Here is a 13,091-nt window from a genome sequence, read left to right as displayed (position 1 = left end):
TTTAAAAAAACATTCTTAGACTAAGTACTGTGCAATTTTTAGAAACGGTGCTGACAATATTGGCTATAATTAGAGAGTTGTTACACAACATCTAATGGCTTCAGGCTTTAATTTGGTGTAAACTTCACAGGAACTACTTCCATCTTCCCTACTTTGAAAAGAAGCCATGTGTCTACATCAAGAGCTGGTGGCAGGACCAAAGGAGACGACTTTACAATTCCAACATGATGGATAAAATTGCAGACAAGCTCGTAAGTACATGTTTCTTGTGGCCAGATTAACTCAAATTCGATAACGTGTAGCCGTTAACAACTAACTAGAAGTCTGCATAGGTGCAAATGTTTCTGTGAGGCAGAACAAAGACATCACTTTGTTTGGGGCTAAAATCAGACATCTGACATGTTCACAAAGGCAGTGTTAGCATGCTAATGCAGGTGCCATTTTCACCATCTTAGTATACATTTAACATCACAAGTAAGTGCAGGCCTGTGTCACAGCAGGGTATTTGGTCTGATGTAAAATTAAAAACTAGTAGTTTAGATTTATGTTGTTAAAAATACAGGTATAGTAGGAAATGAATGCAAAGAAATCAGTACAGAGTGCACTTCTCATTGAATTTTAAATCTGTAATTTTGTAAAGCATGTCCACCTTTATGCTAATGGCAGACTAAATCGCCCTCAGCAGGGCAGACACCAGATTTCTGGAGAGATGTTCTGCCATTCTTTTCCTTCTTTAGAAACTCTTGCCTGAATTTGGCAGTGAGCTTTGGCCATTCTTAAGCTGGAATATTGCTCCCCTTGCAAGCTTTTGGAGGCTAAGTGTCATGTGGTCAGCCAGTTTATTTAGTATATCCTCAGGCATTCGTTGTGCCATCAATAAAAGTCAACTTCCAAACACCTTTTGCACTCATGCAGCCCCAGATCAACACACTCCCATTTGTGTGATTCACTGTCAGGACTATGCATTCACTGTGGTGGTCAGGTTCATAACGAACATGCTGGAAACTCAAATTTCTATTGAAAACCCCTGTGTCCAGTCTGAAACACCTTGTCATCTGTTTCATAGAGGTTTTTTTTTGTATTTTAGAGACATTTTATGAGTAGTGCACTGTCTGTGGCGTCAGTTTAGGAGGACAGCCACAGCAGCTCTGATTAGTGGTCCTAATCACTGGAGGATTCTTACTGCTGCAGCTGTGTTTCAGCTGATTTTCAGTTCGTCACTGATCTGCTTGCATCCTTTCCAGTATCTGCATAAGTGGCAATTACAAACCTGTGAGTACCAACAAGTTGACTTGTCCTCAGCTCCAGTATTTTTGTGTCCTGACAGGAAGAGGGTTTGAATGATGTCCAGGAGATCATCAAGACGGAGAAGGCCTTTCCAGAGCGCAGACTCAGAGGAGTGCTGGAGGAGCTCAGCGTCGGCTGCAGGTAATCTACATATTAATAAGCATCGTCTGCGGTCTGTACTGAAATTGGCATTAAGGCTCAGCTGTCAGAACTGATACGAGTTTCTCCTTGCAGTAACGGCTGTAAAACAGCTGTATGTCCTTGAGCTCTATTGTACTTAATAGCTAGTTTTGTATTGAATGCTATTAAAACTTCTCGCACAAGCTGCCTCTCTCATCCTCATCAAGCAGCGCTCTGCAGTGAAGCAAACACAGTCATTATAAGTGTCATGATGAAAGCAGTGAGCAGTGTCGTTATTGTTTTCTCTTTCTCTTAGTGGTTTTGTGAAACTGCTGGCATGTATAATGACTACCTCTATGTTTTCTCATAAAGCACAGAGGAATAAGATAAAATGTTTGAAAAAGCAATTTATTTATATATAGAAATACGTATATAACCAGCCCAGGCACTTGTTTGTTTCTTCTTTCATGTGTTTTCCAGCCGGTTTGTGACTCTGGCTAACAAGGATGTGAACCAGGCAGGCAGAACCAAACTTGATCGAGAACGGCTCAAGTCCTGCATGAGAGAGATGGTATGATTTATGTTTCTCAAATACAGAGGGACGGACATGACAAATAGAGAGAACGCTTTCATTTGGTTGCTATCAAGCTGCTGATCTCATCGCCAGAGTGAGTGAATAGTTTGAAGTGGTTGTAAAGGCCAAACAAGAAAATTAATTTCTGAATGTACATTTTCACTCTCTTGTAGTAATTTCCTTGAAATCGTTTGCATGCATCTGCTGTGCTGTCATCATCACATTCTGTCTGGTTCAGTGTCTGTGTTTGACTGTGGGTCAACTTTAATTTGCTTCAAGAGGAAAATGCAAAAAGAATGCAAAGTGTTCTGTAGGAAACTGCCAACAGTGATTTAGTTGATGAATAGCTTCCAGGTGTATTCATTTGTGATGCTTTGAAGGATTTGTTCCGAACACATATTGAAAAAAAGAACAATTCTGTGGTACACGTTTGTCTGCATTCACAGAACTCGACAGTGTGTGAATTTGAAAGAGCCATACAACATAGACTTACATCTATTCATTAGCTGCTGTATTGGGTTGAAGGGTCTGGAAACTCTGGACAGATCACCAGTCACCAGGGCTAATGCAATGAGACAGACAACCGTGTACGCCAATTTGGAATCATCGATTAATCCACCATGCATGTCTTCAGAAAGTATATGGAAAACTCACACAGGCACTGGGAGAACATGCAAACGCCACAAAGGAAGGCTCCAGCTGAAAACCACATTTAAACCCAGAACCTTCTCACTGTGAGGCAACAATGTAAATCACTGAATTATTTATGGTTGTGAAAGACATCGTTTATATGTAGAAACTCCACGGCATAGCATTTAGTTACCAGCAATGCTTATAGAGTCAGTGACGTTTGTGTAGTTTCTAAAAACTGAGTGTCTAGCAGCCACAACAGTTTTCTTATTTTGAAATTAACATGAATAAACCCACAACTATGAATGTGTGAGTGTGCACGTGTATGGCTTATTTTACATGGAAATACCAAACTTCACAGAAAATTGTTTGAAAGCCATGATTTTCTTTTAGCCCAATAACAATATTATATAACTATTCCGGTTGGAACAACTTTCAGAGTGGTTTCACCATCACACCTGCTCGATGTATGTTCAAGTATTTGCCACAAATTCAAATAATGTATTTTTTTTCAAAGAAGGTCTGCCTCTGACTCTACATTTTAATCACAGGGAAAAATCATCCTCTTAGGGTGGAAAATAATGGTTTTATTGTTGATGGAAAAACACATGGACATTTTTTGGAACAAGTTTAAACCATCATATAACTGGTTTGTACCACTGATGACTATGTGTAGATTTCAATGAGCCTACATTTATTTTCATGTTATGGCACGTCAGAAAAAAAATCCTCTTTCTTTAAGAATTTTGACCTCAAAAACTGATGTCACCTATGACCCTAGGTTTTACACCTGGTAAACTCAATCAGTACTCAACAAATCAGTCAGATTGTAGATGGTCAGGTGAGGGGCATTTGGTAAACTGAGGCAGAGTTGACCTGTGTATAAGGTGCAGTACTCTGCTGCAGTATCACCTCTTATCCTCTCTCCTACTGCAGGACAGCATGGGCCAACAGGCCAAGCAGATTCGCACCCAAGTGAAGAAAAACACTGTGAAAGACAAACTCAAGCTGGTGCAGAACTTCCTGCAGAGGCTCCGTTTCCTCGCTGACGAGGTAAAATCCAGTCCTGTGGTCCAAACCCTGCTCAGAATGAATGCATACTAACACATTTCGTAGAATGGATGTATTGTGTTTATGAACACCACTATAAAGAGAACTTCAGATAATGAGAAGGGTCCTGTGTCTTTATTTTCTCCAGCCCCAGCACAGCATCCCAGATGTTTTCATCTGGATGATGAGCAACAACAAGCGCATCGCTTACGCTCGGGTTCCTTCAAAGGACATCCTGTACTCCATAGTGGATGAAGAAACAGGCAAAGACTGTGGAAAAGTCAAAGCTGTCTTCCTCAAGGTGCTATTAACTGTCTCTGTCTCTCTCTTTTCATCCTCTGTGAGCTTGTTACATTAAAAGACGCTTTGCTAACGTTTAAAGACCTGTAATTATTCATGAGAAGATCAGTGGTGGTGAATACTCCAGATAGAAGTAGATAGAACACCACTGACTGATGCTATGGACATGCAAGTCTATGACATCTGCTAAATATGTATGACGTGAATTGAGATGCGACATTGTCTGCATAACGCTGAATGATCAAAATAATACCAAAGTGAGGATGTGTGTTTGCATACTAATCCACAGCACCTCTCTATAAATGTGAACTTACTGCTGTTGTGTCCACAGCTGCCCGGTAAGAAGGGCTTTGGTCATGCTGGCTGGACAGTTCAGGCTAAGCTGGAGTTGTATCTGTGGCTGGGCCTCAACAAGCAGCGGAAGGACTTCCTCACTGGTCTGCCGAATGGCTTTGAAGAGCTCAAAGCTACTAAAACGGGTCCTGGTCTTCAATCTGTTCCCCCCGTCAGCCTCGTCTACAACAGTAAGCACTGCTCACATCAGAAATGACAAACTGTGACGCTTGAACACATCTGAGGAGCTGACGCAGGCACTATGACAGCCAACACTTCATCATTTAATGTACCTGTCATTCAAATGTGAACATTTACTGATGCTTAAAATACAGTGATAGAAATATTTACTGAACTGCAGAGTTTTGCACTCAGATATTTACTTTTACTTTTCATTCATGATAGCATTCTGCATTGTTTTCTCTCTTTTCTCCTGCTCTTGATTTTACCATCAAGTTTTAACTCTAAAATCAATTAAAGACAAAACCCAAACACACTCACCCAGAAGAAGACAATCTACTACTATTGATCACCTCAGCTTGTGCTTCACTTTTCTAACTTCAGTCTCAGATTGCTCATAAAGGCGTTGAATGCTGAGTAATGTGACGTGTTGTGTGTCCAACAGTGAAGCAGGTGTTTCAGCTCAGAGCCCACATGTACCAGGCTCGCAGTCTGTTTGCAGCTGACAGCAGCGGTCTGTCAGACCCCTTCGCCCGAGTCTTCTTCTCCACACACAGCCAGGTTACTGAGGTAACAGGAATGAGTGTGTGCATGTGCCAACTTGGTGTGTCTTTGTATTGATTATGTGTAAAGTGAGCTGTTGCTTGTCCTGCAGGTTCTGAGTGAGACTCTTTGCCCTACGTGGGACCAGCTGCTGGTGTTTGATGATGTCGAGCTGTTTGGTGAAGCCAGTGAGCTGCGAGACGACCCTCCGATCATCGTGGTTGAAATCTATGACCAGGACACTGTGGTAGGATCCTGATCTACAACAGGATTACACACGTCCATAGAGAAACTGCTTGTTAAACAGTTTTCAGAGAGTTAGCTTGTGCTGCTATAACTAAATGTGCTTTGCTTCTCCATCCCTCATGTTCTTGCTGTCTGTCTGTCTCACTCCAACCTTTCCTTCCCATGAACTTGGACCTCACTCATGCTGTGCTGGTTAAACAGAGTGTGAAAGCTGTAGTCATTATTATTTGTCTGCAGTAGAGGAGGCTGCAGTTTCAGGACACCACTTCCAGGAACCTCGTTTGTCACGACAGCACCCAACAGGGTGATCGCTAAAGTGCATGACTAATGGTTATAATGGTTTACTCCGCTTACAATCATACTTTATAACTTACAAGTTGTGGTTTTGATGGTTCATCCCACTCAAAATACCGCTCTCTGTTCAGGTACGTAAAGTTTGAAAGGTTTCATTCCCACTGTATTTTCTACCTAACAAATTATGGTTCTAAAGGTTTATTCCACGTAAAATGCTACTCAAAGGTTTGTTTTCACCCAAAATGCCACTTCCTGTCCAAATACTTGTAGTTTTAGGGGTTTCATTCCACCCAAATAGTGCTTTATAACAAAGAAGTCATGGTTTTAAAGGTGTATTCCACTCGAAATACTACTTTCTGTTGAAGTACGTAAAGCTTTTAGTGTTTCATTCCACCCCAATGATACTTTCTAACCAATGAATTATGGTTTTAAAAGGTATTTTCTGGCCAAATAGTACTTTCTAACAAACAAGTTATCATTTAAAGGTTTATTTCACCCAGATACCACTTCCTGTCCAAGTACTTATAATTTTGAAAGGTTTAATGACTCCCAAATACAACTTTCTAACACAACAGTTATGGTTTAAATGGTTTATTGCATCCTAATTTTGCTCTCTGTTCGAGTACTTACAGTTTTAAAGGGTTTTTTTTCCACCCAAATATTACTTCCTGTCCAAGTACTTCTAGTTTTAAAGGTTTCATTCCACCCTGATACTACTTTCTTAAAAGCAAATTATGGTTTAAAATGTTTATTTCATCCTAACTCTACTCTCGGTCTCTCTCTACCCAATAACTGCTTTCTTTCCAAGTACGTAATTCTGATTTTAAAGGGTTCATTCCAGTCAGATAGTACCTTCTAACAAACTTGTTTTGGTTTTAAAGGTTTATTCCATTCAAATCTTTCTTTCTGTTAAAGTACTAGATTTAAAAAATTTGTTTCATCTCAATAGTACTTTCTAACAAATAAGTTGTAGTTGTAAAGGTTTATTCTGCCCAAAATACCAAATGAATAAGGGAAAGTACCAGTCCCACTTTGACAAGCTTTAATGACTGTGCTGTTGAGCTAAAGAGAGTAGTTTTTAGTAAAACACGATTCCTACTCAGTACTCACACTCTGATTGTTGTCCGTTTTGATCAGATATGTGGTTCTTGCTTGAATATGTGCTACTCCCTTAGTTATCCACTTCAGTTGGAGGCGCTGTGGTTGAAAAACAAGGGTCCTAGAAATGTGATCATACAGCTGTGGTCCTGAAAATGCTGCAGACTCACGCTACTTGCTTCAGTACTGTCGAGGTTCAAAAACTTCCTTGTGGTGGTTCTAGTGTGAACTGTTTGGTTCGCTACCTGCTGATGAGGCTTGCATGTACCTTGTGCAGCTGCAGTACTAGTGAACAGATGGTGAATAGATGGAACGAAGTGAAGAAAGTATTTAGAAATGTTTTCAGTTGAACAACACATAGATCAGTTGTTTTTCCTTTACACTGTAATGTTCACTCAGGTTGTACATTTGCCAGTGACACTGAGTTATTGCCATTTTTACAAGCTTTTTCTTTTCAAATTGCACATTTCTGTGATCTTCAATCGCTGTGATCAACACTGACACCAAGTGGCTGCCCTGGAAACTGCACCTCCCTCACCCTTGTCTAACCCCCTTCCCTTGTCCCCTCACTGTCTTGACTGGCTGCTGTCACACCATGTGGTGAACAGGGTAAGGCAGAGTTCATAGGTCGCACGTTTGCGAAGCCCACCATCAAGATGTGCGATGAGCATTACGGGCCCCCGAGGTTCCCTCCACAGCTGGAGTACTACCAGATCTACAGAGGGAACTGCACTGCTGGGGAGCTGCTGGCTGCCTTCGAGCTGCTGCAGGTAACACACTGAACGCATTAATGCTCACACTAATGAATGCACACATGCACTCTGTGGGTGTTGGATTCATTTCCTGTTCAGGATGTTGGCTATGGTACAGCAAGCAAGTGAAATGTAAAAAAAGAAGATTTTTCAGGGCCTCATTAAAGGCCTGTGGTTTGTTTATATTCACATTTGCAGACTTCTTCACAGTTTTTGTTGGCACGTCACCAGATCAGTTGGCGTTTGCCGCTGTGCAACCGTAGAAAAGCGTAAAACTGTTGGCAGACGTGTATCAGGTCATCAGCATGCTTCTGTGATAAAAACCATAAAGGGATCATAAAAATAATCCACAGGGTTGCTTAAATGATGTGGAACATGCACAAAAGATCATGGGAAAAATTTCTCTGTCTGTTATATATGCGTCTCTACTTGTAAATCTCCTGTTTTACTCCTTTTCTTCATTTCTGTTATTGGCTTGTCAGTCCCCTGCATCATCACATACTCTTGTGATTTACACTCGCTGCCCATTTCCCTCTGATCCTTCTCTCTTTGAAAAAAAACACACAGATTTTCTCCATTTATGTTTCCCCCTTCTCCACTTCACTTTCCATTCACCATTCCTTCTCCTTTAAATATCCATTTCTGTTGTCTTTCTCCTCCTGCTGCCTACAGATCCCTTACGATGCGGAGGAGATCAGGCGAGCTCTGATTGCCGTCCATAACTTTGCTGTTCCTCAAATAAAGGTTTCTCTTTTCATTCTCTTCTCATCCCACTTTGTCTTTCTTCTAAATGTACACTGTTTTCAGTGTTTGTACTACAAGTAGTGTCTCTTTTCTCTGTCAACATGATGCTAATTCTTCATACTTCTTTCAAGTTGTTACGCTCAACAAAGATAGAAATGTTAGGAACGGGGGGAAGAAATGTTTCAGCCTGGTTTAGGTCCCCTCTTTCTCTCTCATTAGATCGGTCAAGGAGGCAGAGCTGACCTTCCCCCTCTTGAGGGACCAACAGACTCTGAGCGTGGACCCATCCTCCCGGTGCCACTGGGCATCCGACCAGTCCTGAGTCGCTACCGCATTGAGGTGAATTCCCTCTCCTACTGTGGCTCTGTGATTTCAGCTCTACAAATCCCCCTGTCTTACCACATTTTTTTTCTGGGTCAGGTTTTGTTCTGGGGATTAAGGGACCTGAAGAGGATTAACTTGGCTCAGGTGGATCGACCTCGTGTGGACATAGAGTGTGCAGGTAGGGGTGTTCAGTCAGCCCTCATCCAGAACTACAAGAAGAATCCCAACTTCAGCACCCTGGTCAAGTGGTTCGAGGTGGTAAGTGCAACTGTGCAATTGACATTAGACCGCTGCAAAGCTACGCCCTCGTAGTAAACGTGAATCTTAATTTTCGGCCACAGGACCTTCCAGAAAATGAGCTTCTCCATCCTCCTCTCAACATCCGGGTGGTCGACTGCAGAGCATTCGGCCGCTACATCCTGGTGGGGTCGCACGCTGTGAGCAGCCTGAGACGTTTCATCTACAGCACTCCAGACAAGAACTCCAACAACTGGGCTACTGCAGGTGCTCATCTGTAGGAATATATTCATGAGTTATCCAGGAGCCTAGTAGCTGTGATATTCTGTGGGTGAGCTTGTGTTTGGAGAAGTTCTGTGCTTCTCGTGACAGATGTATTTTCTGGATGAGTTGCCTGAGATGTCACATGAGATCTGATTCAAGGGATTCAAGCCACAACCCACCAGAACACTTAACCGTCTGTAGATGGTGTAATAACAGAAGTGGCAATTGCATTATTGTTGAATAAATCCTTATATTTAGTTGATTTGCTAAGAGGGGGTTCTTTCATTAATTTCTTTGTCAGAGTTGTTTCCTTTTTCCTAAAAAGATTTGTAGAACATTGTTTGCAAATCATTTTTAGACTTTGCTTTACTCTTTTAAAATCAGACAGATACGATATGATGCAATAAGCCTTTATTAATCCTACCATGGGGAAATTTGCCGTGTCACAGCAGCAAATATGGTGCAAACATTTAGGATAAATTAATAATTTATCTTATGACTGCAACATTTAAGGTATAACACTTAATTAAAGGGGCTGTTTGTTGCATATTATCATCTAATTTAGCTTCAAGATTTGGTTTAAACACTTGAGAAGATGGTCAACATATGCTTGTGACATTGAATCTACAGTTCCAATGAACCTTTGTGTCATCCAAATGTATTCTAAAAATGAAAATAACTCAAATACACACAAGTACTTTAAGTAACATTACTGCACATACCGGTGATATTACAGATTTTTTGATGATTAAAAATACTGATAGAGTACTAGTATTGCACAGATTGTCTCTAAGTAGAGAACTAAGGAAATAGCATGTATTCTAGTGTACGTAGAAAAATAAATATTGCAGAGGTTTGTAAAGTGCAAAACATTCACAATTCTTAAATAAAAGACAGTAAAGAAAGCTTTAAAATGAACTCCTTTAAAGCTGCCCTTACAGACTTCTGATGCAGCTCTCTGGTCCCTTCAAAGACATTTTCTTCTTTATTAACTTTGCTGATTTCTCTGCTTGCTTCCTGCCCTGACCTTCCTGTCTGTATCCTCCCTCTCCAACCTGTTGTCTTGTTCCTCTCTTTCTCTCGCATGTCCTTGGCTGTTCTGTCCTTTTCCTGCCTACCTGCCGCCCGTCTCTAACCTCCGGCTTCGCTCCAGCTAAGCTAATGAATGGCTACATGGTCCTAACCAATGGCGGCTCCCAGCCCCGCTCCTCACCCAGCCTCTCTTCCCGCACCTTCTCTCGCCCCGCAGGTGACATCATCGTCAACATGGACTCAGAGCCCGGGGTCCGGAAGATGGACACTGTGGTCAAGCTAGACGCTGTAAGCTGTTTCTTCAAATTCATGCGCAGTATAGTGGTATATATATATATATATATATATATATGTCATTTGTAGTAGAGGTAGCACTGCTTTCTGTCCAGTCTTTTATACCTGCCTCTACCTGTACCTGTCACACCTGCTCCATCCATTGTGTGTATTAATCCTTGTGTTGTTTTATGTGACGCCCCCCATCATAGATGTCTGATGCTGTTGTAAAAGTTGATATGGTGAGTAGTCTTCCTACAGAAAGTTGGCATTAATGGTCTACTGTAGTTCATTTTGTCTTCATTAATAAGAACTAAAGTTAATGAGAATCACTTTGTTTCCACAGACGGAGGAAGAGAGCGACAAAAAAAAGAAGAAGAAGAAAAAGAAGGGAGGAGTAGAGGAAGAAGATGAGACGGACGAGAGAGTGTTGGACTGGTGGTCTAAATATTTTGCTTCGATAGAGACTCTTAAGGAGGTCTGTCCGCTCTTTTCTAGCTGATTCTGTTTGCGTCTACACGTTTTAGCGAGGTCCACAAGATTTTTCTCACACTTGAAGGCCTTTTGGATCAGTAAACCTTTCTTATTTGTTTTTTTTTTCAGACCCTCAGAGCTCAGGAGGCAGCTCAGGCAGAGGCAGAGGAGAGAGAGGACCTGGAGATAGCGGCTGAAGCAGCAGGTATTAAAGTCAGATAAGTGGGGCCGCTGGCCAGCATGCCTCCACGTCTGCTGCTTTGATTTATTTTAAAGGGATATGTCACTAATATTGGATCTTAAATTGAGATTCTGCAAGGATGGACATATTCCAGATTATTTTCAGTTAGTTTTTTATGATTGCTTAAGAGCATGAGAGGCCTGGTGTATGCTTCCTGCTCGTCCTCCCATGAATCCATCCTTCCATTTGTGCTTCGCTAACATGACCTTATTAAGAGTCTTTTTTTTTTTAACATCCGCATGACTTCCCAGCTGTGCATTACAGATGAAAGTTGGCTGACAAAGATCCCCTGAATTAATCTGTTCTCCCATACTTGCATACCCTTAATAACACTACAAAAATTATAATTTATCCTAAGACTGCAATATATATAAGGTATAACACTTAATTAAAGGGGCTGCTTGTTGCATGTTTTCGTCAAATTCTGCTTCAAGATTTGGTTTTAAACACTTGAGAAGATGGTCAGCATGTGTTTGTGACATTGAATCTACAGTTCCAATGAATCTTTGTATCATCCAAAAGAAGTTTGACTTGATATGACTGTCTACTCGGTGAATATATTTTTTTCTGAGGATCTTAGAGTTTGATAATATGCAACATAGCACCTTTTGTTTCCAAACTGTCTACTAATAATTTGCTTGTTTGACTTCCCTCTCTGGTTAAAAGTTTGTCATCTGCATTTTGCAGTACACCTGTGATCACTGCAGTAAGGTGATTTTTCAGGTGGTGGTAAAATTTAAGATGTTTCCAAATGGAGTGCAAGATATTCGAATGCATTTCCAACATGGTTTCAGGGAGATGCAATGTCAGCTTTCATGTTGTGTGACGTGTCGTGCCGTGTGCATCTCCGCCACTTGTCATCACGACTCCAACCCTGCTTTGTCCGCCTCCACCTCCATGCACCCTCCCAATCAGACATCAAACCCGATGACCTTCTTCTGAAAGGCTCCAAGATGAAAGAAAAGACCAAAGAGAAGAAGAGCGCGAAGGACAAGAAGAAGGGTCTGGCTGCTGATGGATCTGAGAAACGACCAGTTAAAACAAAAGTGGATGAGCTGGTGGTGAGTACGTCCTTCACATTCAGATAAAAGCTTCCCACACGCAATAATCCATGAGTACACAATGTCTATAAAAAACCATTTATTCTTCTCTGAGGTTTTTTCCTTTCATTTAGTTTTTAACATTAAATCATGGTGGACTAATTCGACTTCTTTTGGCAGGTATTTACATAAAGTGCTTTTCCGTGTCGAAGTGAGAACAGATTACTACAAAGTAATGTCAATTAAATAAAAATAGAAAATGTAAAATTTGCTTACTTTAAACTGACTCACATAATTCAATACAACCCCAACTAACTGGTGGTAAAAGTGTCAGAATTAATGAAATGGAGATCATCTTAGAGCAGTGAGTGTGCTTCAAGTTATTGTTGTGTAAAGACACCTGTATCTGGAAGGTCCAGTCACTGGTGAATCAGTTCTCCTGGTTATAACTACACCATGAAGACAAAAGAACACTGTAGCTTTGTGAAAAGGTTTTTGAAAAATCAGAGGACAGACCCAAGAAAGTAGCCAAATCACTGAATATCTACTGTACTGCAGGTAAATCCGTCATGATGAAATGTAAAAAATATGAGATATGTGTAAATTTGCCTAGAGCATCTCAAAAACTGAATTACTATGAAAGAAAGAAACTATTGAGGGAGGCCACCAAGACACCTATGACTCCTCTGAAGAAGATACAAGGTACTATTCACTGCTATGCTTCACAGAGGAGATGTTGTGTTTCTGATTGTGTGTGTTGTTTGATGTTCATCACATACGGTGATGATGACCAGACAGATTTATGTTGGTCTAATCAGACAAAAGATGTTTTTTCCGATTGACTTCAGAGTCTCCTGCATGCCTTGTGGTAAACAGAATTCTCTAATCTAGATTTTATATTAACTTTTTTCAACAGTGGCTTTCTCTTTGCCACTCTTCCATACAGCTTTGACTGGTGAAGAACAGACAGCAGTTGTATGAACAGTCTCTAACATCTCAGCTGCTGAAGCTTGTAGCTCCTTCAGAGGAGTCATAGGTGTCTTGGTGGCCTCCCT

At 41.0% G+C, this 13,091-nt stretch overlaps 1 protein-coding gene across 9 annotated transcripts in view; it reads left to right on the top strand.

Moving 5' to 3' along the window:
- otofa (otoferlin a) overlaps window positions 1-13,091 on the top strand; it is a 114,414-nt gene that overhangs the window by 87,496 nt on the left and 13,827 nt on the right. For 3 of the 9 annotated variants that reach the window (XM_051960991.1, XM_051960990.1, XM_051960989.1), the window contains exons 18-35: window positions 131-251; window positions 1,328-1,428; window positions 1,888-1,978; window positions 3,548-3,664; window positions 3,810-3,962; window positions 4,293-4,485; window positions 4,920-5,044; window positions 5,130-5,264; window positions 7,264-7,425; window positions 8,080-8,151; window positions 8,371-8,490; window positions 8,572-8,733; window positions 8,817-8,979; window positions 10,130-10,296; window positions 10,494-10,523; window positions 10,628-10,759; window positions 10,885-10,960; window positions 11,912-12,057. In XM_051960991.1, the coding sequence (XP_051816951.1) occupies window positions 131-251; window positions 1,328-1,428; window positions 1,888-1,978; window positions 3,548-3,664; window positions 3,810-3,962; window positions 4,293-4,485; window positions 4,920-5,044; window positions 5,130-5,264; window positions 7,264-7,425; window positions 8,080-8,151; window positions 8,371-8,490; window positions 8,572-8,733; window positions 8,817-8,979; window positions 10,130-10,296; window positions 10,494-10,523; window positions 10,628-10,759; window positions 10,885-10,960; window positions 11,912-12,057 (2,266 nt within the window). The remainder of the gene's footprint in view (window positions 1-130; window positions 252-1,327; window positions 1,429-1,887; window positions 1,979-3,547; window positions 3,665-3,809; window positions 3,963-4,292; window positions 4,486-4,919; window positions 5,045-5,129; window positions 5,265-7,263; window positions 7,426-8,079; window positions 8,152-8,370; window positions 8,491-8,571; window positions 8,734-8,816; window positions 8,980-10,129; window positions 10,297-10,493; window positions 10,524-10,627; window positions 10,760-10,884; window positions 10,961-11,911; window positions 12,058-13,091) is intronic. The other 6 variants (XM_051960997.1, XM_051960995.1, XM_051960996.1 and 3 more) reach the window with 4 other exon arrangements.

Source organism: Acanthochromis polyacanthus, chromosome 16 (assembly GCF_021347895.1).
Source record: "Acanthochromis polyacanthus isolate Apoly-LR-REF ecotype Palm Island chromosome 16, KAUST_Apoly_ChrSc, whole genome shotgun sequence".
NCBI lineage: Eukaryota > Metazoa > Chordata > Actinopteri > Pomacentridae > Acanthochromis > Acanthochromis polyacanthus.
The sequence above is the reverse complement of the archived record's forward strand: the minus strand, read 5'-3'. Positions and strand labels throughout refer to the sequence as shown.